At 44.0% G+C, this 24673-nt stretch overlaps 1 protein-coding gene across 1 annotated transcript; it reads right to left on the reverse strand.

Moving 5' to 3' along the window:
- Positions 1-8611: 8611 nt before the first annotated feature.
- Positions 8612-23246, reverse strand: LOC115409922 (CMP-N-acetylneuraminate-beta-galactosamide-alpha-2,3-sialyltransferase 1-like). Its single transcript, XM_030121259.1, has 7 exons — positions 23090-23246; positions 18260-18614; positions 17972-18168; positions 17705-17884; positions 15061-15106; positions 14831-14950; positions 8612-12100 (listed from the first exon to the last, which is right to left on the reverse strand). The coding sequence occupies exons 2-7, from the start codon at positions 18581-18583 to the stop codon at positions 11933-11935; spliced, it is 1035 nt and encodes a 344-aa protein (XP_029977119.1). The 5' UTR covers positions 18584-18614; positions 23090-23246; the 3' UTR covers positions 8612-11932.
- Positions 23247-24673: the final 1427 nt, after the last annotated feature.

A 24673-nucleotide genomic window follows, 5' to 3' on the forward strand; every position in this document is an offset into this window, starting at 1 on the left:
GCGATGACGCTAGCGTATCAGGAAACACTCCAAAATAGTAGTAAATACGGAGCCATGGATTCAACAGTTTTTGGATCTGTTCACTCTGGGACCTGGTTTCAAAAATGTTCGGTTTCAGATCCACAGAATGCTGAATTTGTGTGGATGACAGGGTGAATTGATCAAATATTTTTGAGTTTTGGCCTGGATTCGTCTTTGTGTGGATGGGGCCTTTAAAGAACTGTTCAAATTTGTCGGCTCCAGGGGTAATTCCTGTCGAACGCGCTGTGTCTTATGCAAACCTAAGGTCCATGAAGTGTTGGCGTTCAAGAACTCGCCGTCAAACCTCAGAAAACACATAGAGGTAAGTGTTAACGTTACGTTGGGTAGTAACATTGTGCTAACGTTAGCTGCTGAATTGGGGCGGATAAGCGAGGTCTGCTGTAATTGGACTATGCTCAAAGCTGGCTAACGTTGGCTGTCACAGTCTGTTGAGGGTAAGTAATGCAGCATTTCAATAATGCCGTTACCATTACTCAGAATGAAATGGCCGCCTTACTCAGAGTTTAATCTACCTCGGACTGTGAGCTGGGCGGCAGGAGAATTGAGCTCTCTCAAAATATGACAGCGGGTGAGTCACATGTGTCCTGATTGGCTAAGGAGTGATGTGGGCGGGTGCTAAGGGCGCTGTATACATCCGGGGTTTAATCAAAACAACAGGAGTATGGCGTGTCAAGCAGCAGCGGAGTCAGGGACAGGATGGAGGTAAGTGGATGGGGGAAAATGGGGTCCTGCTTGAACAAGAAAACTAAATACCACTTAACTTGGAGCCCCAATACCCTTTCATGCCTTCTTCTCCATCCTTTACTCCCTTTTTTTCTTGTCCTCTCATGCGCCAGGTTCCTCCTTTCTCTCTTCATCCCCTTCTCTTTAATGTTAATTCTGTTCATTTGGTTTTGTGTCCCCCTAAGGCCTTGACTACATCAAATCCCACCTGCAGAAGCAGAGTGCATTGCAGTCAGGTGACAATTTGTCATCATCGGAGGAGGATTTCTTTTCGACAATGAAGCAGATTGATCAGCGGGACGGCCACACCAAGGAACTAGAGTCCTACCTGACCAGTTCACCTGACACCTTGGACGTCCTGAAAATGTTTCAATCTGTCTGCCACCTGAAGCTAAACACACCACTACCTGCCTCAGCTGCCCGTGAGAGGCTTTTTAGCACAGCAGGAATGATTTTTAGACCCAAGAGGGCTAGGCTATGTCCCAAGAACTTTGAAAACCTGCTTCTCTTAAAGCTCAACAAACAATTTTGTTAGATGTGTTTGACTTTACATTAGACTCACACAGAGGAGTGGAGTCGTGTAGAGCGATAGAGAGGGGGCTCTCAAGTGTGTTTTGTGTTACTCAGGTTAAAATATGTAAAAAAAAAAAAAAGTTCATTGTGAATTAAAAGAGAGCTCTTTGAATTAAAAACTGTATTTTTTTTGTTAAAAAAGAACGCTGTTTGAATTACACAGTAAATCATTGCATTTCATGTTAATCTTATTTCATTTTGTTAAAAAAGCTGAATTAAAAGCAAATGCTTTAATGTTTTTGTGAATTATAAACATGTACAGTGTTGCATTGATGTACTATGAAAAAAAAAGTTGAAGAGTTAGGTCTATAAGCATGATTTTTGACACTACAGTTTAGAAACCAGGTCCATCTAAGTTTCATAAGTCAGTATTCACACAACGTTGAAACGGTCTCTAACTTTGAAGTGAACCGTGCAATAAAAATACTTTTTACTTTTCATAATACTTTTGAGTACATTTCAGGGCCTGTACGTTTTACTTTTACTTGAGCAGATATGTGGACCAGTACTTTCGTAATTACCAAAGTAATTTTTTACACAGATACTTTTACTTCCACTCAAGTAAAGAATTGGGGTACTTTTGCCATCTCTGGGTATCGTTCATTTTTTTCATCAGATACTCATGAGCCACGAGCCACGGTATATTCAGACGCAATCACATCAGCTCCTACTAGTTCAATTAGAGGGGTTACCTTTGATTGGTCCTGGAAATTATCGTCGGCCTCTGGGTTCAACGCAGCCAATACGCTGATGAGCTCGCTGCTGCGCTCTGCAAAACGCGCATCCATTTCTCCCTGCACAGCATTACTCCGATAAAAAAAATCAAAACCACACTTGTTCCTTTACAATTTTAATGTCTTTGTGATAAAGAATGCATCATTAGTTGTTAATAATAATGATTATATATATATATTTTTTTTTTTTTTTTTTTTTTTTAAAGAGAGAAATCTGGGCCTCTAAATTTAAGTAGACAGTATTATTAACCCTCTTTTACAGGAAAGTGGGCGGTAACCATCGCTAAGAAAAAAAATGCTCTTACACAATGTTTCAATAAGCATCATGCAAATGTCACAACTAGGATAGTAGTTGTGAAATTTGTAATCAATATACAATATTGTATTTGGCCTACAAGATCCACAGGTCACGGTTTCCCGTTGTCTCTTTATGTTGTCCATCCATCCATCCATCTTCAGCCGCTTATCCGGGGCCGGGTCGCGGGGGCAGCAGTCTCAGCAGGGATGCCCAGACTTCCCTGTCCCCAGACACTTCCTCCAGCTCTTCCGGGAGGATCCCAAGGCGTTCCCAGGCCAGCCGAGAGACATAGTCTCTCCAGCGTGTCCTGGGTCTTCCCCGGGGTCTCCTCCCGGTGGGACATGCCCGGAAAACCTCCCCAGGGAGGCGTCCAGGAGGCATCCTGAACAGATGCCCGAGCCACCTCAGCTGGCCCCTCTCGATGTGGAGGAGAAGCGGCTCTACTCTGAGCTCCTCCCTGGTGACTGAGCTCCTCACCCTATCTCTAAGGGAGCGCCCAGCCACCCTACGGAGGAAGCTCATTTCGGCCGCTTGTATCCGGGATCTTGTCCTTTCGGTCATGACCCAAAGTTCATGACCATAGGTGAGGGTGGGAACGTAGATTGACCGGTAAATCGAGAGCTTCGCCTTTTGGCTCAGCTCCCTCTTCACCACAACGGACCGATACAACGACTGCATCACTGCAGACGCTGCACCGATCCGCCTGTCAATCTCACGCTCCATCCGTCCCCCACTCGTGAACAAGACCCCAAGATACTTAAACTCCTCCACCTGGGCTAGGGTCTCTCCACCTACCTGGAGAGGGCAAGCCACCTTGTTCCGGTCGAGGACCATGGCCTCGGATTTGGAGGTGCTGATCCTCATTCCTGTCGCTTCACACTCGGCTGCGAACCGCCCCAGTGCATGCTGTAGGTCCTGGTTCGATGAAGCCAACAGGACAACATCATCTGCAAAAAGCAGAGATGAAATCCTGTGGTCCCCGAACCGGACCCCCTCCGACCCCTGGCTGCACCTAGAAATTCTGTCCATAAAAATGATGAACAAAACCAGTGACAAAGGGCAGCCCTGCCGGAGTCCAACATGCACCGGGAACAGGTCCGACTTACTGCCGGCAATGCGGACCAGACTCCTACTCCGGTCATACAAAGACCGGACGGCCCTTAACAAGGGGCCCCGGACTCCGTATTCCCGGAGCACCCCCCACAAGACACCACGAGGGACGCGGTCGAATGCCTTCTCCAAATCCACAAAACACATGTGGACTGGTTGGGCAAACTCCCACGAACCCTCGAGCACCCTATGGAGGGTATAGAGCTGGTCCACTGTTCCACGACCAGGACGAAAACCGCATTGTTCCTCCTGAATCCGAGGTTCGACTATCGGTCGGATCCTCCTCTCCAGTACCCTGGAATAGACTTTCCCGGGGAGGCTGAGGAGTGTGATCCCCCTATAGTTGGAGCACACCCTCCGGTCCCCCTTTTTAAACAGGGGGACCACCACCCCGGTCTGCCAATCCAGAGGCACCGTCCCCGACCGCCACGCGATGTTGCAGAGACGTGTCAACCAAGACAGTCCCTGCACATCCAGAGACTTGAGGTACTCAGGGCGAATCTCATCCACCCCCGGTGCCTTGCCACCGAGGAGCTTACCAACCACCTCGGTGACTTCAGCTTGGGTGATGGACGAGTCCACCTCTGAGACCTCAGCCTCTGCTTCCTCCACGGAAGACGTGGCGACGGGATTGAGGAGGTCCTCGAAGTATTCCTTCCACCGTCCTGTGATATCCCCAGTTGAGGTCAGCAACTCCCCACCTTCACTGTAAACAGTGTTGGCGGAGACCTGCTTTCCCCTCCTGAGGCGCCGGACGGTTTGCCAGAATTTCTTCGAGGCTGACCGATAGTCCTCCTCCATGGCCTCCCCGAACTCCTCCCAGACCCGAGTTTTGCCTCCACAACTGCTCGGGCTGCAGTTCGCTTGGCCTGCCGGTACCCGTCAGCTGCTTCGGGAGTCCCATGAGCCAGCAAGGCTCGATAGGACTCCTTCTTCAGCTTGACGGCAGCCCTTACTTCCGGTGTCCACCACCGGGTTCGGGGGTTGCCGCCACGACAGGCACCGGAGACCTTACGACCACAGCTCCGAGCAGCTGCTTCGACAATGGAGGTGGAGAACATGGTCCACTCGGACTCAATGTCTCCAACCTCCCTCGGGACATGAGAGAAGCTCTCCCGGAGGTGGGAGTTGAAAACCCTGCTGACAGAGGGTTCCACCAGACGTTCCCAACAGACCCTCACAATACGTTTGGGTCTGCCAAGTCTGTCCGGTTTTCTCCTCCGCCAGCGAATCCAACTCACCACCAGGTGGTGATCGGTCGACAGCTCTGCTCCTCTCTTCGCCCGAGTGTCCAAAACACGCGGCCGAAGGTCAGATGACACGACAACAAAGTCGATCATCGACCTCCGCCCGAGGGTGTCCTGGTGCCAAGTGCACTTATGGACACTTATGGGCAATAGCCCTTATGAATATATTACAATCGAGGCCCGTGACGTCGCCCGGTATGGCGCAGCCGGGGCCCCACCCTGGAGCCAGGCCTGGGGTTGGGGCTCGCAAGCGAGCGCCTGGTGGCCGGGCCTTTGCCCACGGGGCCCGGCCGGGCTCAGCCCGAAGGGGCGACGTGGGCCGACCCTCCGGTGGACCCACCACCCGCCGAGGGAATCGTAGGGGCTGGGTGCAATGTGGATTGGGTGGCAGCCGATGGCAGGGTGCCCGGCGACCTGATCCTCAGACACAGAGACTAGCTCTAGGGACATGGAATGTCACCTCGTTGGGGGGGAAGGAGCCCGAGCTTGTAAGGGAGGTTGAGAGATACCGGCTAGATATAGTCGGGCTCACCTCCACACATAGCCTGGGCTCTGGAACCCAACCTCTCGAGAAGGGCTGGACTCTCCACTTCTCTGGCGTTGCCCGCGGTGAGAGGCGGCGGGCTGGTGTGGGTTTGCTTATAGCCCCGCAGCTCAGCCGCCATGTGTTGGAGTTCACCCCAGTGAACGAGAGGGTCGCATCCCTGCGCCTTCGGGTCGGGGATAGGTGCCTCACTGTTGTTTCAGCTTATGGGCCGAACAGCAGTGCAGAGTACCCGGCCTTCTTGGAGTCCCTGGGAGGGGTGCTGGACAGTGCTCCGACTGGAGACTCCATTGTTCTACTGGGGGACTTCAATGCCCACGTGGGCAGCGACAGTGAGACCTGGAAGGGGGTGATTGGATCGCATGGCCTCTCTGATCTGAACCCGAGTGGTGTTCTGTTATTGGACTTCTGTGCTAGTCACAGTTTGTCCATAACGAACACCATGTTCGAGCACAGGGGAACAACATAAAGGGCAATAGCAATAGCCCTTTATGTTGTTCACAGTGAAAATGACTGACACAAAGCTTTGAATTTTTTTTTTTTTTTTTTTTTTTTAATTAAGTACAGTACAAGATAAACATTTCTGACTTCTACATACTATGTGTGCTGACGCAAGATTTCAATTTCCATAACATGCCGCTTCAGGCTGTTTGTTCAGGCTTAAATCATTCACTGATGACGGCTTTTCTGATGGCTTTCAGGAGCTGGAAGAACAGTAGATTGACTTCAGACGTGTCGTCCATTTGTGTAAATGCCACTCTAACTTATGCTTCCACATGTACAGAGGACGCTGGCTCAATGTCAAGAAGAAAAGTCGTGGTTCAACTTTAGTGTGGTTAAAAGTGACGATCTGCAGTCTCCCCCTGACTATGTGTGTGTGTGTGTGTGTGTGTGTGTGTGTGTGTGTGTGTGTGTGTGTGTGTGTGTGTGTGTGTGTGTGTGTGTGTGTGTGTGTGCGTGTGTGCGTGTGCGTGTGTGTGAATATGATTGGCTGATTGGGCAGGTAGAAAGTGCTGCTGGAGCCAGCAGCCGGGACTGAAGGCCACCAGCTGGCAGGAGTCGAGGCCTCTAATTTCGCCTTTCTGCCCTGCAACCACCTGGATCTTCACCCTGCTCACGTCTTCAGAAATAAACTCCTTTTGATGTCCTTTAAAAACTTGTTCGTGCCAGCCATGGGGAGTGTGGGAGGGGGCCACCTCATGATGTGTCCCATGGCTCTGAGACTGAGGACGTGGCGTTACTGCAGACAGGGTCAGTTTGCTAACCGGTGCCTGCAGTCCTGTCTTGGGTGCTGATGGTCTTTGGTAATCTGGAAGGAAGATCTATGGGAGATTACCAACCAGGAAAGAATGACACACTAAATACTCAGAAAGAAGTGGAGGTGGCTTGGGCACACACTCAGTGACCTTATTTCCCACGCAAACTATGGAATCTGACTGTACTTACGCACATAATCTAAACTAGTGAAACTTTAAAAATAAAGCATTTCCAGTGTGAAAGCAGTCACTCAGCAATCTCATTTGTTTCTTTCCTTTTTGCTTAATCAGGCATTTCATCGAGCTAGAAACAAACGCCTTGTATGTGGTGTGAGAGGCTCGAAGACAGATGTTTACTGAACTTATTCTCGCATCAGACTTGGTGAACCATGCGCTCTGCAGGGAAGGAGTTTTTAAAGCAAGAGCTCAGCTGTTTGCTGAGAGCAAAGACTGGCTTCTCAGGCGGTATCACGTCCCAAAACAAACATTACTGGATTCATGCCGTGATTTATGTACTATGCTGGAGTGAAAGGCACAAATAATTGAATTGAATTGAATTCAGCTGACTTAACTGCAGTGGATACAACTTCCTTTTTTTTTCTTGGTTATCTCAACATGTACCAAACAATATTTACTGCTTTCTTTTGACCTTTGATGACAAGTAATTTCACTTTCAGAAATACTCTAATTTTTCACCCTCTCTGCCACGATGATGACAGATCAGGGAAAAATGCATCACTTTGCTTTGTAGAGAGGTGAGTTGTTGCACTAAATGGTTCCCTGGAGGCGTTTCTGAGGGCGAGTTGGCAGTTCAATTCTCAGCTGAGTGAGGCGGGAGTGTCAAAGGTTCAGGAAGAGATGCTGTGGCTCCATCTGGAGGTGAACAGTGTCATAAAAGAAAAAGACTTTTCTGTTTTTATTATGGCAATGTATTTTGAAGGAGAGGCCAAATACAGCAACATGTAACTTTTACACCACCGAGCACCTTCTAACAACAGATCACCGCGTCAGATACGTCAAATCAAACGGGGAAAGTCAACAGAGATTTGCTTTACTGTATTTAAACTATGCTTATAGTAACTAAAAATGGGAGGAGTACTCTGTATCTAGCAGCTGTGTCAGCTTATCTGGACTTAGAATAAAGTTTTCATGTTTCTGGTGTGGTTGTGGCGTGTCCGGATGCAGGATGCAGGACTTCTGGCCACTGTAAATCCAGTGTGTCAATCTGGGTATCTTTAATGTTTCTAGTGTATTGTTCTCTGCGGACGTGCGTGTTTTCATTACAGTAACAACCAGCAGCTCTCGGTAAAGGCCCAACATGACCATGACGCTTTCAACATTGAAACAGGCCCGATTTTCAATACTGAAAAATGAAAAATTAAGTGTTTTCACTTAGAACGTTGGTGTTGTTGTGTAAACAGGGTGATGTGTGACTCATGTCTGATTTTTTTTTTCTTGAAGAACATGAAAAAAAAAAACTAGTTTAAATCCAACCCAACTTTCACATGTGGTACTAAAATTTTACATCATTGAAGAGGGACGGCATCACAATTTTGCACCAAAAGACATAAACCTTGAAAAAGCCAAAGCGCTGCCTACTGGATCTGACTTCTCAGTGTAGCCACCATATTGGTTGAGGACCACTTTCTCCTCCGGTGAGTTTACTTCAATTGAAGAATGACGTCCTCCTCACACAATTAAAATAACTGTTTATTGAATTTTCAAAGAATGTTCTCATAGTTTTGTCCAAAAACTGCAGAAATGTAGATATGATACAAGAAGTCACTAAATTCTTTTAACAGAAAATAACAAGCGGTTGGTAGTTGCTTTATGAGCCACTCGTCTTTTGCGAGGAAAAAACTACATGAAAAATATTTCTACTCTTATAAGAAACCTAATTCATTAAACGATTCATTTAGTCTTTTTAGTCTTAGATATATGGGAATTAATTATGTGTTGATGAATGTAAACGTAGATCAATGTACTTTAGCTCAGCCTGAGAGTTTTGCCTTCAGTTTAGACATTGGTTCAGTTACTGTTCATTTGAGTGAGTGTGTTAGTATTGAAGATGTGACTCAGGAGGACACAGTAGAATCAATTTTATTGACGGTACAAACAATCAAGGGATGGCAACCCCACCTGTAAATGTACTGGTCACCCCACTGGCCACCCCAGTGCCCCGCATCGATTGTAGTAGTGTCAGTTCTGCATATAATCCCAAATGCACAGCCGGCCAGGCAAGCCGCTCTTGATCTGCTGTCTCTCAAAGTCCGCCACCCCCGCCCCCGCACCCGGCCACTGTTGCATGCTCCCACAGCAATGTGCACGTGACCACTTCTTGTAAATACACCAGTAAGTAAATAAGTCAAAATATTTTTTACTAAAATAAAAGGAGGGGGGATGCGTCGTAACATGTGCTTTTTACGTGCTAAATACTACTGTTTCAGCACCTGTTACAGCAGCTCTTTCACAGATTTTGTTTCGCCGTCACATAGCTAACGTTAGCTACTGCTTGTGTATGTTATGTCAATCATTTTCAGACAATGAAGCTAAAGTTCACAGATATCTCTTCTTATTTTAAGAAGAAAGAGGCGACAGGAGAGCATCTGAGACTCAGTGAGGAGGAGGAGGATGGAGTAGAGGAAGAAACAGAGCAGGACACAGCCAGGCACAGAGACAGAAGTCAGGCAGGACTCAACAACAGCAGTTGTTCGACGTGTTCCTGGACCAACAGGTGAAATTGTGACTGTGTGGCCTTAATAATGAAAATTAAATTTTCCTTGTCTGAAAATCTTTTCGGAACAGAAATTGATTTTAGTTTTTTTGTATTACATTAAGCAAAGATGTGTTTTTCTTACATATAATGTATGGCGTGGTAGTCAAAATCAGAATATTGATCCCTGTTGGGAAATTCTTGTTACATGAAGGAAGATATGATTGTTTCTGTACTTGCTTTTATTTAAAAATGCCAGTATCTGTTTCTCTTCAGTAGTTGTTTTGTTTACAATAAATCTACCCCCATGCCTTATATATACATTACGCAATAAAACATAGCTGTTGTGGAACTCAAAATGTTAACTGTAGCATTATTATTTTGTGCACATCAGATCATTAGTAATATTAAAAATAACGCAATAAACCAAAGTAATATCGTAGGGATTTCCTTAAGTCTTGATGGTTTTCTACTGGCCGGTTTACTACAGCAGTTTAATTATGTCCTGAATTTTGGGCTTTTATTTTTGGCGTGCCACCCCAAGATTCTAAGTATCCCCATCTGGCCACCCCTATTAAAAAGTTTCTGGAGGCGCCACAGGGTACAATTAGTAAGCAGCATCATCAGCGGGCAGAGGAATAATAATAAAACAATTCACAACAGTGCACCAAGAACACAAACCATAAAGACATAAATATCAACAAATCTGTAGATGACTCATCTGTTTAAAACAAAAACAAAACAAACAAAAAAAAAAAACATTGAGGCTGCGCTGTCTGTTTGAATTTGTTCTGTCTTTTCCTGCCACAGACATACTTACAGAATGGAGATACAGCATCTGCTTACAAAATCACAAATTACATATAGAGAAGACTGAGAGCAGTGGTTCACAAAGGTTTTCCTTGAAGAGCCTCTAAGATTATCCTGAAGAAAAGGCTAAAGAGCCCATCTGGGTCCCATCAAGCCACCGGGAAGAGATGAGCAGAGCTCGGAGTTGTCCATGCGACTGAAGGAAATCAAGGAGCCTCGTGACACAACTCATGTATGTGCATCGCACTGTCTTTGTTCTATTCTCTGATGATGAGTTCCTCCAAACTCTTTGGGTTCCCACACGATCTCCAGGTGTTTGGTGGTTTGCTGTCACTTCATTTGTACAGTTTCTGACTTCCAGTTGCCAGTTTATCACCACAAAAGATGCATGATTAAAAATGAAAATAAATAAATAAATAACAATATACCCCTTAAAATCAAGAGGACTTTGCAACCACATCTGGATTTCTGGAGTCACCAGAACTTCAGGATTTTCATCTTTGGTAATTTATACATTTGCATTTAAAAATATATATTAACTTTTAAGGATTTTTTTTTTTTTTGTCTGTTTCCAGCCAGAAATAGATCCTTCACAGTTCTGGTCTCTACTGGATTAACCTGATTATGCAAAAACAGAGCTAAAGCTGTCAACTCCACCTGAGAAGGCCTCTCCGCAGCATTCAGGCTGCAGAAAAGTACAAATCTGGCTTGTTTCATACCAATAGTTCATTCACAATGATGGACATCAAACCCACCTCTCAAAAATCCCCTTCTTCCTAAATATACAGTCACAACTCAAAACCAGAGCCGACGGTGGCATAGGCAGTATAGGCAGCTGCTCAGGGTGCCGTCCATCAGGGGGCGCCGCCACACCAGAAGCATAAATAGGAAATAAATTTCATCCATTTCATCTTTTGCATTTATCTAACACAAGAACACAAAGATGATCCATATCTTGATGACTATGGTGACTGGGATTTTGCTTTCTTTAAATAAAACAAATTGTCAAAGACAAAGCTATCAAGTTTCTTGTATGTATACAGTATATGCTGGCAATGCAAGGGGGGGGTCGCCACCTACAATCTTGCCAAGGGTGCCGGATTGGTCATGGCCGGACCTACTTCCCACACACACACACACACACACACACACACACACACACACCACACACACACACACACACACACACACACACACACACACACACACACACACACACACACACACAAACACATTCAGTGCAGTGCCCACATCGCAAAAGAGCAATCTCTGATCAAAAAATCAACAACAATAAATGAACCCAAAACAATGCAGAAAGAGAACATTTACAGACTGGCTGTATGCCTCTCATCATAGTTTTGCAGAGTCTCACTAGGTTCAAGTTTAACTCTCATTTCCAAACCACCTCTCAGCAACTCACTGAGCTGCATGCGAGATGCTGCCATTAAGCCTGAGCTTTCAGCATGAGTGCCTCTGCTGGCAAGTTGTGGCACTGCAGCTGGAGAGTTTTTAAATAAAAAAGATTTTTTAAAACAAAATCAACAATATTTTGATATTTGCCAACAATATCCATACCAAATGGCTGTTGGCATGGGTATTTAAATTTGCACCTTTACCGGCCTTCAACTCTTGTGCTTCCAGCATTTATTCTCTCCTGACTCAATTAAAAAGTAAACAAACCTGAGATCGGATCTCTTGGATCTAAAACTAAACTCTGACCAGAATTAAAAATGGTGACTCACTACTGCCACCTATCATACAAAATGGCATTATTTTTGGGAGTAGTGACGATTTGACTTATTGGAAGCTTTCAGACTTTCGGCCTCGCTGTCATCTCATTTTTCCGTCTGAATCCTGAATTCTTTAAATAAAACAAGCATAATCACACGCCTTTATACAACTGGATTCTAGCTTGCTGAGATAACCGCTGAATCGCATCGTATTCGTGTCGTGCAGGATGCACCCCGTTGACCGACTGGCTGTTTTTCAGCGCCTGCCAGTAATGAGACCAGTTCCCTTCGCTGTCCGCTCCAAAACCGAACACGTGGACCTGGGAAGACAGAGAGCACACACACACACACACACACACACACACACACACACACACACACACACACACACACACACACACACACACACACACACATACACACACACACACACACGAGCACACGGCTTAACGAACGTGGCACATTTTCACATTGCATTTGTGACAATGGTCATTTTTGGAGCTTTTGACATAATTTATACTGATCTACACACACTTCCACACTAACAGCCGATACATTTCCTCTCGCAGAGTTCTGCGACCTTCATAAACAAAAAAGTAATTTTCCACCTCAGCGGATTTGTCTGGTGGAGTAAAACATATCTAGCGCCCAAAATGAAAAGAACACGGCCGATAAACTTTTATTTACTCTTTCATTGCGGTTATTTCGTTCATCGTCTCCAGCTGGAAGCTCGTCCACACAGGCTGCACGTTTGCTTTAGAGTCCAAAAACATGTGTTTCAGATAAATCGGTGATTCTTTAACCGGGTGTAGATGTGTCTGTTTGAACCTATGTGGATATCACTCACACAGTGAGACGCCATTGTTGGCAGTGAGAACAAATACCTGCTGTTCCGGTGACGTGAGATGATAACGTTTATGTGTTACATTTAATCTCACTGAAATACAATATCAGAGTTCCGACACAATGACGACAATAACGTCATGGAGGAACGACGGAGCGGCTGAATGAGTTCCAGCTCCTGTTATAATCTCAGTCCCTGAGGGCCTGTTTGTACAACAACGGCACGCTTTACATGGAAGCTCCATCAATACCTGTTTACACAACACTGAAGAGGACGGAGTTTCAACATTAGGCCACTAGAGGGCGATGTTGTTTTTTTGTTTGTTTTTTGAATTAAACATGACAAAAAAATATTGTTCACAATGTGATTGTCCCAATAATCAGATATATCAGCTGTAAATCATAAAATGCAGAATGTGCAATAATTTGATCATTTTACTACTGTCTTATGGGTAACAGGCAAAATAAATTGTGCAAAATGGTGTTGATGTTTGATTGTTGAGGAAAGCTTGACCCTTGAGAAATCTTTCATAAAGTATAAATTCCCACATTCTAGTTATAAAATAAAATAAAATAAAATAAGATAAAATAAAAAAATGTAGTAATTCTTAGTTTTGCAAACCAATTAAAAAACAAACAAGCCTATACTGTCCTTATAAAGCACAAGAATTTCTTTGAGTTTGTGATTTATTTAACACTCCAAATCTGCAAAAGCAATTGAAATATCGCTATTATCTGCCACAGCATTTCTCTTCTGAATGCTTCCAGGAGCTTCTCAGTGTGTCTGTGATTTCTGCAGCCCTCAGCAGCGGACTGACCTTCACAGGTCGACTGTGAAGCCACAGTTTTCACTACTACATCACTGATGGATCATTCAAGGACAATGCTGCCATCTGCTGTTCAGTTTAAAGGGTTGAGGGTAAATCACAACTGATCCTTTTACCACAACAATTATTACATAATTTTCATTTTATTTTTTTTTTTAAATAAAGTGATTAACAAGAATTATAACTGACTGTAATAGATACATTTGTCTCATGGTATAGGAAGAAGCTGCCTTTATGTTCCTCTCTGTTATCAGCATTTGCATCCATTTTATGAAAGGATAAACTGGTAGATTACTGTTTACTGAGACCGCGGTGCACACGTGCATTAGCTAGCAGCACTTCTTAAAAAGTGCATTGCCCTTGTTTTCATGGAGATGGGCGTTTTCAAAAAGTTGCCTTTTTTTTCCCGTCCACACCGAGACTGACACAGAGTCAGAGCATTTTCAAAAAGTTGCATTTTTCTTTCTACACGGAAACAGATGGCAAGCATTTTCAAAAAGTTGCATTTTTCTTTCTACACGGAAACAGATGGCAAGCATTTTCAAAAAGTTGCACACATTCCACACAGAGGCAAAGTAGGAGAGGTTTCAAAAAGTCACATTTTCACACTTTTCTGCGAGACAGAGTTGGAGCATTTTCAAAAAGGTCTATCTCGGGTGTCAGTTTAAAAAAGTTGCATTTTTTGTGACTCCAAGCAACAGTCAGTTTTCACTAAACAAGTTGTGTAAATGGTGCCTCAGCGTAACTCGAATGTTGTGTTTAGCAGAGAATGGTTCGAAGACATTGCTCACTTCCTGTTTTGGGATCTTTATATGAGGGGTTTGCCTGTTCTACCTGCGTCTATCTACTTCTCCCTGGTACCAGCTCCAAATCCAGTGTGTTTAGATTCATTGTAGGTTTCAAAAAGTGTGGCAGTCCATCATTTTGAAGTTCTGGTGAATTTGGAAACACCATTTTTATTTCAGTCAAACCATTACAGGTGTTGTTTACCTCAGGATTACCACAGTGTGAGAGCAGGTGTGTGCCAAATGTTCTTTTCACTGACAGGGCCAGTCTTTATAATATCAATCTACTGGTAAACAGATCAGGTTTCACTCACTTGAATGGAAGAGGAAACGTGCAACTCAGGTTAAAAAGAAAAGGTCTTGTTCAGTTAGACTTCAGAGACGCTGGCCAGCTGTGTCTTTATTGAAGAAGCTTTTCTTCCATCCTCATTGTAACTATTTCCTCTCCAAAGACTATGAAGTTTTACTGAAACCAAACTCTAAAAAAGCCATTCACAGCAGGTAAACGTTTATGAATTTCCAGCACAAATCAAGATCAGAATTCCTGTAAACCTTCTTTATCCATCTGGATTTAGAGAAGTTATTTAAAACTTGCCTCATCGCACATGTGCAGAGCCAGGGCCAGAGTCATGAAGCCGGTGGATGGGTAACTCCCCTTCTTGTCCAGCCAGTAGTCATGGACGTACCTCATAAAAGCTGGGTTGACAACCATCACCTGTTATGAATCACAATGAGCCTTCATGCTTATTTTTCAGCGATGATTTCCTTTACATTCAAAAAAAAAAAAAAAAAAAAAAGGTTCTTTGTGTTTGAAATAATACTCACCAAGGTCTTGTTGGCTTGAATCTTTGCTCTGATGGGTGCATATGACCTGTGGGAAACGGGGGATTTTGTCACATGATCTGCTAAGTAGTAAAGTGAGCGGAGCAGAGACATTTAATTACACTTCAACTGTTACCGTTGATTCACACAAACACAAGGCATAAATGATCAAAACAATGGTTAGAAACCGAAAACCATCTCTTTCCTCTTGCATGGCGGTTTGTATGTTGTGTGTGAAAGTCTCACAGAATAAAGCTTTCTGAGTGGAGTTTATATTTTCCATTGGTCTTTTCCATCAGTCCAGAAAGATGGATGTGAATTTGATCCAGTCCTCAACAACGTCAAATACACCCGAAAACCACCACACACACTCTGATCAGGTGGACAGACATGTCCTGCCTGCCATACGGAGCTTTTCCAATGTTTGCTGTGGTGATTTGTCTTTTAACTTCCTGCCACAGAACTCGTCCTCTGCCTCTGCAACCAACTCGCCCAGTTTTTTTAAATAGTGTCAATACACAGACTGATAAAACTGACAACAGCTGATCTTCCCCCTGCCCTCAACAAGTTGAACGTCTTTAAACAAGCCCAGGGATGTGTAGTACCGTTCAGGGAAGGGGATGGCAGGGTTTTGGGGGTTTGTGAAACCCTGGATCTCAGGGTATGCAGCTGGAATGCTGGGGGGGGGAGGGGGGGGGGGGGATAGCCGCCCATATGGGCCGGTTCTCCTAGGTGTGGTCATGGCCCTCTGCCTGAGTGGGGGGATCGCTTCTTGGGCTCTTGGGCCCTGGGCTCTCGGCTCTGTCTGCCCTGGGCGTCTGGTGCCTGGTGGGGCCGGCTCCTGCCGGTCTTGGCTCCCTGGGACATGTGTCCTGTGGCCGCCGGGGCTCTCCTCTGCCCCTTTCTGGACCGGTGCGTGGATGTCTGCCTGGGGGAGTGGCTTGGATCTGGGCTCTAGGATGGCCGCCGGATGCCTGGGTCCTGAGGGCCTCTCTGGCCTGCTTTTGGTCTTCTCAGGGGTCAGAGGTCATATATGCATGATCACTGTCATATTTACATGATCACACTGATCTTTTATCAATCTTCTTATTCTGCATGTGGACTCGGTCACCCTGTTGTCTTGTGGTGGGTTAGGCCGATGGTGATCTAGGTCTCTCCTGATGCTCTTGTGTGATGTCTTGCATGTCCCAGGTCACTACCAGCTATGTTCTCCAACAAGATATGCCCTCTGTCATATCTTTATGCAGGTGCAGTAGCCGGTCGTCTGGAGTGTCGATATTAAAGGTGTAATATAGGATGTTCTATTTGCTTTGAGTTCCGGGTGGATCATCAAAATAACTGGTGGGTCTGTTTGTCAATCATTCTGACGAGCTGCTTACGTAAAGCCGTTGAACGTGCTCGCTGCCAATAAGATTCTACTTATTGCGCATGCGCATTCAGAGTGTTTATCTCGCCGGTGAGCTTCGGTTCCAGCTAGTATTTACTGATGGCGAGTCTGACATAATGAAACTAACTGTTTCGGAAAATAAGCTTTATGAGCGAGGCCGATCGCAGAAACTGTAAATAGAGCCGTGCACGCCCGGAGAAGATGAGCTATGGAGGTGAACAAATAGCATCTGTTCATTTCAGGATTTTTTTTCCCTGCGCTTTTGCCATTGATAGGCGTTTCCTCGGTTGTCTGGCGCATGCGCATTTTTCAAAAAGCGAGTAAGACGTTTCGTCTTTTCGAGAAAATCCTATATTACACCTTTAATTGAAAGACCGTCGTATCTTTGGATTCTCTTCCTTCTCTCCACTCTTTTCTTTTTTTTTTGTTTGCTTGCCTGTTCATTTTTTGTTTCTTTTACTCTCTGTCTCTCTACCTGTCTTTCTGTACCCTTGTCAGGTCCAGCAATATCATGTATCAGTACTCAAAATAAATAAAATAAAGTAAGAAAGCACGTTAACAAGAGGAGCTTTATGCTTATAAGCTCCTCGTGGAAGTGCAAATCTTTCGGGCACATAACTCTGTTTGGCAGAATCTCCTTTTGTTTGGTCTTTGCATGAAGCTGCTTACAGCTCTAGTATTCCACTCTTCTGATCAGTGTGTGCCAGTTATCTTTTCAAAAGCAGAGGAATTTTGTGTCCTACAAATTGTGCATCCAAAATTTCCATCCTTAACAGACATTCTCTCCACTGCTGGCTGGTGGAGTTAACCAGGAGAGACATGCAGGTGGAGTCCTGGTCATCAGCGACCTCTGGGCTGTCGTTAAGCACACCTCCAGCCTCTGTAGGCCCGTCCTGAACCATCAACCTGGGCCCGGTTGTTGGCGGGCTTTTCCCCGCAGGTGGTGTTGGTTATCTTCAAGCTAACATCTACCAAAAAATTCCCCCACTGACCACAGCCATAGAATGCATGCGCAGTAGCAGCATTTCCATAGGTAAATCACCTAAGTTTTGTGTTTTCACTTGAAATATTGCCACATAAATGGGCTGTAAATGTCTCCCTGTGTTTTCCTTGTGGTGGACCAGTGTCTTGTCCGAGGCGCAGGCTCCCTTTGTCCACATAGCTTGCGTTGATTGACTCCAGCTCTCTGTGAGCCTCAGTTATATAAAGCAGGGTTAAACTCCTGCAGTTTAAAGCATCAGGTCTGAGTGAAAAGCTCACCTTCCAACGAACCCTGTTGAGAGAGCCTTCATGAGCCACTGGAGATCCAGCAACTTGAAGGGAAACAGCACAAGGTGAGTCGTACTCCCTAAATCCGCAGCGCTCTCTGGATACAGTGCTCGATGAGTCGTTTTGGTTCCCGTGTCTTCTTCGTAGCCTTTTGTCGGACCGAAGTTCATTCTAAAGGCAGAAATGGGAGAAACACTTTATGATAAATCTGTTTTCACAAAAAAAAAAAAAAACTAAAAAGTTTCGCAAAAAGTTTACCTTATGACAACGTCTTGTGAATCTATCAGCTTTCCATAACGCGCTCCCTTCAAATTATGAGAGTTTCCCACAACGGCACATGTCCTGCAGTGGTCCGGACGAGGTTTTACAAGGTCTGGATCGGGCGGAAACATCTCAAACAGACTCTTCACTGTGGCTTGATAAGTGTTATAGCTGCATCTTTCAAGCTGCAGGCGCTGATAGAGGCACCAAACAAAATGTGTTAGACGACCGCATAACAAGCACCTCACCTCGAGAACGAGAAGACGCCGCTGTGAAAGTACCTACCTTCCACCAATTAAAATTACCCTCTGAGAGACTGTACGCTTTTGACAAAAAAGGTTGGATAAAAACCAAGCGATGCTCACGCAGCTGTTTGTCCTCTGTTAAACATTTCACACAAGAACACAAGCTTTGGTTCTTGGGTACTGGAGTCACATGGGACTGATTTTGGAGCTTTGTGGAGTCTGCCCACAAGGGGGTGTAACCATACGAACGGTCCCCGTTCGGCTTCTGGAACCAGTTGAGGGAAAAGACAGAATATGTTCTGAAAAGTACTCCGATCCCAGTGAGACACAGCAGGATGAGGAAGACCTTCACTCTTGGCATCATGGTGGACGCTTCATCGGCACACAGCTCCACCCTGTGGACAGAAGACAGAGGGGCGGTGTCACTTCCAATGCAGCTGGAAATAGAACCAGTTTGAGAGGGGGCTCTGCACCAAAATCCAAAGAACAGAGGAGCAGCATTCCTGTTGAAAATCCAGAGTTTCAACATCTCAAAGATTCCAAAGACCTTTGTATCGTAGCATGTTCAGGTTTCCTGAACGTCACAAACGACAATCTGTGTCGTCTTCGGCCATATTACTCTCCCAATGATGCACACAGGGGTATTTCAGATGTAAAGACATAATAATACATAATATTTAGACTTTGATACCTCTATTTGTGAATCATGGTGACTCCATAAATCATATTCCAGTGGCAGAATAGTTGGAACATTTAAAATCCATCAAGAAAAAAAAAAAAAAAAAAAAAAAGACTGTGTTAAACTCAAAACATTTATGACATTCAGACATAAAGGTCAGAACGAAACGACATTTTCAGATGGAAGCAGAACATTCTTGTGAAGTTTTGGGTGTCTGTGCACGAAGCCAATGAAAACACAACTTTTTGATAACAGCTCCCAAAGTACACAAAAACACTCCAATTCTAAAGTCTCCCTGGAAACTTTTTGAAATCATGTTGACTCTGTTTCTGAGTAGATGGAAAAAAATCCTACTTTTTTGAGGGGGGGGGGGGGGGGGGGGTGCTGCTACTGTGCATGTGCACCATTGCCGTAGTAAATATTTCTTGTGCACCAGCAGATGGACAATAACTGATCTGGTATCAGCGATATCAGTGTCGGTGCATTAATAACCTAAACCAAAACCACTTCATTAGACCAAATACCTCTTGTAGCTACTTCGATGTTATGTCTGAAAGGGGACACGAAAGGTGTCTGGTTATTTGTGCTGATCAAGGATAAGATATTGTAGAAGCAACGCACGACAGCAGTTAACAAGCTTTTGCTCCAGCGACACCTTTTCCATTGGTCTATACATGGCTGATATCTATGCAGATGAGAAGGGCTGTCAATTTTCTGTCCTTTATTGCAAGAAGTGGCCCTCATCTGAACTATTTTTAAAATCAACAACACTGTGATTTGGTGTAGGTAATTGGATTTGCTGCTCTCATTTTGAATAAACAGAATGCTTTATCCAGACTCAAAGCTCAAACCGATTCAATAGACATTTTTCCAGTGTGCCGTGGTGGAAGATTGATTGGGGAACAAATACTGCCGGTATAACAAAGCTGAGGCTGGAAGAAAGAGGTATTATGATAAAGTAGGACAAGTCTAAGGAAGCTGCACCCGTTTCCTCCTCTTTGAGTCAGCCATTGATCTCAGATCCATCAAAACAAACAAGAGAGATTATCTGATGATGGTTGTCTTTAGTCCCAGCAGGGGTCCACTGGCCTAACGAACAGGCCTGTTATCAGCATGAACAGGAACAAAACCAAAAAAATAGCTTTCAAACAATACACCATATTCATTGATTACATAATAGGAATACTCAGTTTTCTAGATTTTTTTTTCTTGTTTTCTAACTATTCTCACGGTAAAACATCCTGGTGGGTGAAGGTCACTGCCAGCTTTGATCCCGAATGCTTCAAGTGACCTCGGAGGAACTGAAAGATTCATTTTATTTAAAATATTCTCAATGGAGCTGCTCGGAGTTGGCACAGGTTGATTAAACTGTGCTGCAGTGCAGGTGTTAGCTCTCAATGCATTATGTATGTCAGGGTAAACCTGATCGGGGCCGGATGGACACTTCCACATCCCAACAAAGGTGAGGGTGGCGAGGAGGTGAGGGGTAGATGGAGGGGTTAACAAAACATCAGACCAAATTTAGAAATGGAGGTATTTCTGAATGACTAGCGCATAATCAAAACTCTAAAGGGAATATTTACGGCACATTCATCTGAATCACATGTGGGGACACATTTTTGAATATAACGTTGTTGATGCTTTCATGGTTAAGCACCACCAAACCAAGACAGCAGCGTTTAAAATATTTAAGAGGATTTTTCCTCCATTTGTCCAGTGTTGAGTAAAGCTTCAGGAAAACACAGTCAGGTAAAGTCACATTAATTTTAATGTCTACGTGATGTACGGGTGTCAATTATTCAGCGATGCCAGCCTGCCGAAGGTCCAAATCCAGGCCACGCCGTGACATTGGAAGGAGCGAAAAATGAAAAAGTTTTCTCCATGAAACATATCTTATGTAGCAAATGTATTAATAGAGGAATGCAGTTTTTCATCCCATTTTAACAATCAACAATAAACGGGACTTTTCTCAAAGATATTAGAGAATAACGGTCTTGTGTCAAAAGTGTGAACATCCGTAAATATATTTCAGAAAAAAACTAAAACTGTATAAAACGTGCAAGACTGGATTATACACACTGATGTATACATGCATCTGTAAACAAGAAATTGTGGTTGAAATGTGCAGACATGCTGAGAAAAATGTATGGGGTCGCAATAAGTACAAATACACAAACAACCTTACTGTTCAGGGATCTCACATAGCCCTGTAAAACTGCTGTAATAACTTTTAAATTTAAATTGTAAAGTTTTTCTTTGTTGTGGCACAGAGCAAGCGTGACAAATATGTATATTTTCACAAAACCAAACACTTCCGACTGAAAACGACAGCAACCTCAAGATAAAGTCAATTCCTCTTGCGGCCTGGGTTTGGCCCTCTTGCCTTATGTTTGACATCCCTGACACACAGGGGCTCGCCTGAAATGTCAACGTAGACCCCCGAGCAGACGTGAAGTGGGCCCAACAAAGACCTGTCCATGTCCTCCAACCCGTCCGACCAGCCGGCAGGTATTTCTGCTGTCAGCAGCAAACGCTGAACAACGAGGCTCAAACAGCACTTCAGTGATGCTACACTCATCCAAACACAACGCCCCACATTTGTGTACATTTACATGAAGCTCTATAAGCTCCTGCATTTACAAGCCCTTCTTTCTGTGATCATAAATCAGCTGGTAAGGTGAGAAAAGCTCCTCCTTCGTGGTTTGTTGTGGTTTTCTTACTGATCCGCTCGTTCAACCAGCTTCTGTTTATGTTGAGCATTTCTGCTGACTGCCGTGTAAAACACTGACAGTTGTTTCCAACCACAATGCGCAAGGCGGCAGCGTCAGAACAGCATTTTTTTATTATTCAAAAATTAAAAAAGGCCTTTTTCACATGAGTTTAATGCTTTAAACATGTTTTTTACTCTACTTTGCTGAAATAAGATGTTTCATGAACATTTGATTTCAATCCACTCGCCACATTTTGTAGGTTTCTGCCCTGACCAGAGGTGTCAAACATAAGACCTGTGGGCCAAAACTGGCTCGCAAGAGGCTCCAATCCGATCAGCCAAACCGGAAATCAAATTAGATAAATTTCAAAGTCTACTTTCTTTTTTTGTTTTAAACACAGCAGACACAAGACAACTCTGAGACCTGAGGCTGAGACAGTTGTGTTCATAAAAACACGCATCATGCAGCAGCTTCAAGAAAAGATTTTGAGACATTTTACTGTATTTTAAAAAAAGATGTCATGAAATCATGGCTTTCTGTTGTGAGTTTAGTCTTTTTCAGCAGTAATTGTTTGGTTTTCAGTGTAGATATTTACATCACATACCTGGGTCACAACAAAGGTTAAAGTTTGAATTCAACGGTTATTACGTCTCCATTATAACGTCTATTACAATCATCATTATTAGCTAATATTATTATTACCAGATTTACATTGTTAACATGGTTAACATCCCTGTTTATCAAAAGCTTTTGGCTTTAATTACCCACATCATTAACGTCAACATACACACCCTTTCAAATCATTACTAACAACAACAATAACAAGAAAAAGACTGGATACATGGGAATATTCAAATTTGGGTTCTGAGGAGTTTTTTTATGCAGAAAGTTTCAATCAATGAAAAGCACATCATTCCTTCAGGAATATGAACAAAGCATGATTATATTCATATTAATAAATGTATCTATTTATAGGAGAGCATAAATAGGCATTGATATAATTAGGCATAGATATCGAAAAAAAACTGGTTGATTTATAAGTTTATTTAAATGAACATGGTGATAATTAGGCATAAAAAACTGTATTTGGATGGCTCTAAACATATATGAACATATAAGTATACATCTGTGGTTACAACAAGGACAATGCGGGATCTGTAAGCTTTTGGTTGGACTAAATTGTTTACAGTTTTATTCAGAAAAACGGTGCATTGTGCCATCTTAATATCACTCTTAAATTGCATAAACACAATTAAAAGCAACGAGTCTAAGAAGTAAAATGGTCCATTATAAAGATAAATAGGTCGATGTGGTTCAAAAAAGCCAATAGAAAGACAATGTAAGCTGTGCAGAAGTTATTAACTATATTAAAACAACAAAGTTTTGAACTCTTTGCGCCGTTTTCCTTCAGCTTGCTGCTGTTCTCCGGTGGTGGTTTATCTTTTAACTCCTCTCACCAGGTGCTCCGGTCGTTTCTTACCTGTCTGATCCGTCGCTGAGTGACCGGAGGGAGGCTGATCCGCGTGCGCCGCGCCGCTCCGCCGCCTCGCGCTGCCTGCCGGGAGCCTCACCTGAGCGCCCGCGGCGCAGAGAGGAGTGGCCAGAGCGCACGGTCCGCGCAAGACTTCACTTCTACGGAAAATACATCACATCTTAAGTTTCTTGAGGAATTAAGTGGCGTTAAAAAAAGAAAGAGAAAAAGCGAGAAAGGTGTGGCCAGAGGAGGATTTATCATCCTCTCACAGTCAACTGAACCTACAGTGGCCATATAATTCATAATCACTAACAGTCACACGAACAGTAGCTACTTCTGTAATTATTTAACTAAGTTTTATGTGGAAGTCTCTGGCTGGGTTAATAAAATCACCATCAAACATCTACAGGGGAAGAAGTCACATCAGTCGAACATGAAATGTTCAATAAAACACCGAGAAAACTATTACTGAGCACACAAAGTGAGTGACCAGATAACAGGCGACACAAATATGCAGTAGACATGTAGTAATGCAGTATACCGTAATTTAGCTATTATTATCTGCATGGAACTAAAAGGGTTTGTAAAACAAAATGTTTTGTTTTCCATTCAGACAGTGATGAACACCTACCGGCTTCAGCCAGGATGTTCTCATGGTGCGTTTAAAGACGGCTCGGAAAAACATCTTACCATATGTTAATCACGGATTATGTGTTAGTCACAGCTGACAGAAAGTTGCGGTTGCGGTGCCTTTCACTTACTCTTTTATCAGACGTATTTCAACCTCTTCAGTTGTTTGTTTTGGTTGGTCAAAGACAAGAACGGCGGCAATTCTGTCCAGCAAAGGAACTGAGGTTGCTGTTAACTGGTGATCTGAATTACAATTTCACCCACTGATAGTGATACGGTGTTACGACCAGCTCGTTTCAGAGAAGAACATTCCACTTGTGCCATAATGACGCTTCATCAGTTTTTGGGAGGACAGAAGACACTTTTAGCGAGCGAATTTGCACAGTGAAACCGCTCCCGGAACTTGCTCACAGAAGTGAGCACATTTTCCTCACTAGAGGCTTCAGAGGAAAGGAATTTTTCCTTCAAGGGCTTCAGTGGACTACGCAGCGTATGGCCAAAGATGAGCTCTGCAGGACTGAATCCTCAGGATTCCTAAACAGCATCACCAGCAGCTAATAAAACAAATGGAATTCTTTCATCCACAACTCTTACCTGTATCCAAGCAGTGTTTGCGGAGCATAGACTTCAACATCTGATGCCAAAGTGATACGGACTAGAGACAAAGTGTTTAATTTCTATTGTTTTGAGGACTAGCTTTAAAAGCTGTGGCCTCAGGATAACGGGTGGCGGTGCACATAATAGTGAGCAGGCACTGATTTCCTGACTTAGAGTGGGGCAGTGGACCCACACAGTCTATTATCGCACGCTCAAAGGGTTCCCCTATAGCAGGGATGGGACAGAGTAGAGCAGGAGGAATTTTCTGGTTCGGTTTAATCGCTACCTGGCACACATGACAGCAGAAAACTTGGTTACATCAGATTTTAACCCAGGCCAAAAGAAATGTTTGAGAATGAGGTT

Source organism: Salarias fasciatus, chromosome 22 (genome assembly GCF_902148845.1).
Source record: "Salarias fasciatus chromosome 22, fSalaFa1.1, whole genome shotgun sequence".
NCBI lineage: Eukaryota > Metazoa > Chordata > Actinopteri > Blenniiformes > Blenniidae > Salarias > Salarias fasciatus.

What these genes read in the sequence shown, in the direction of transcription:
- LOC115409922 (XM_030121259.1), bottom strand. Translation starts at nt 18,583, where the DNA reads ATGATGCCAAGAGTGAAGGTCTTCCTCATCCTGCTGTGTCTCACTGGG. An exon ending in TCACAAGACGTTGTCATAAG is followed by an intron (nt 17,885 to 17,971) that starts GTAAACTTTTTG and finishes TTCTGCCTTTAG; the next exon opens with AATGAACTTCGGTCCGACAA. An exon ending in TTCAAGCCAACAAGACCTTG is followed by an intron (nt 14,951 to 15,060) that starts GTGAGTATTATT and finishes GATTCATAACAG; the next exon opens with GTGATGGTTGTCAACCCAGC.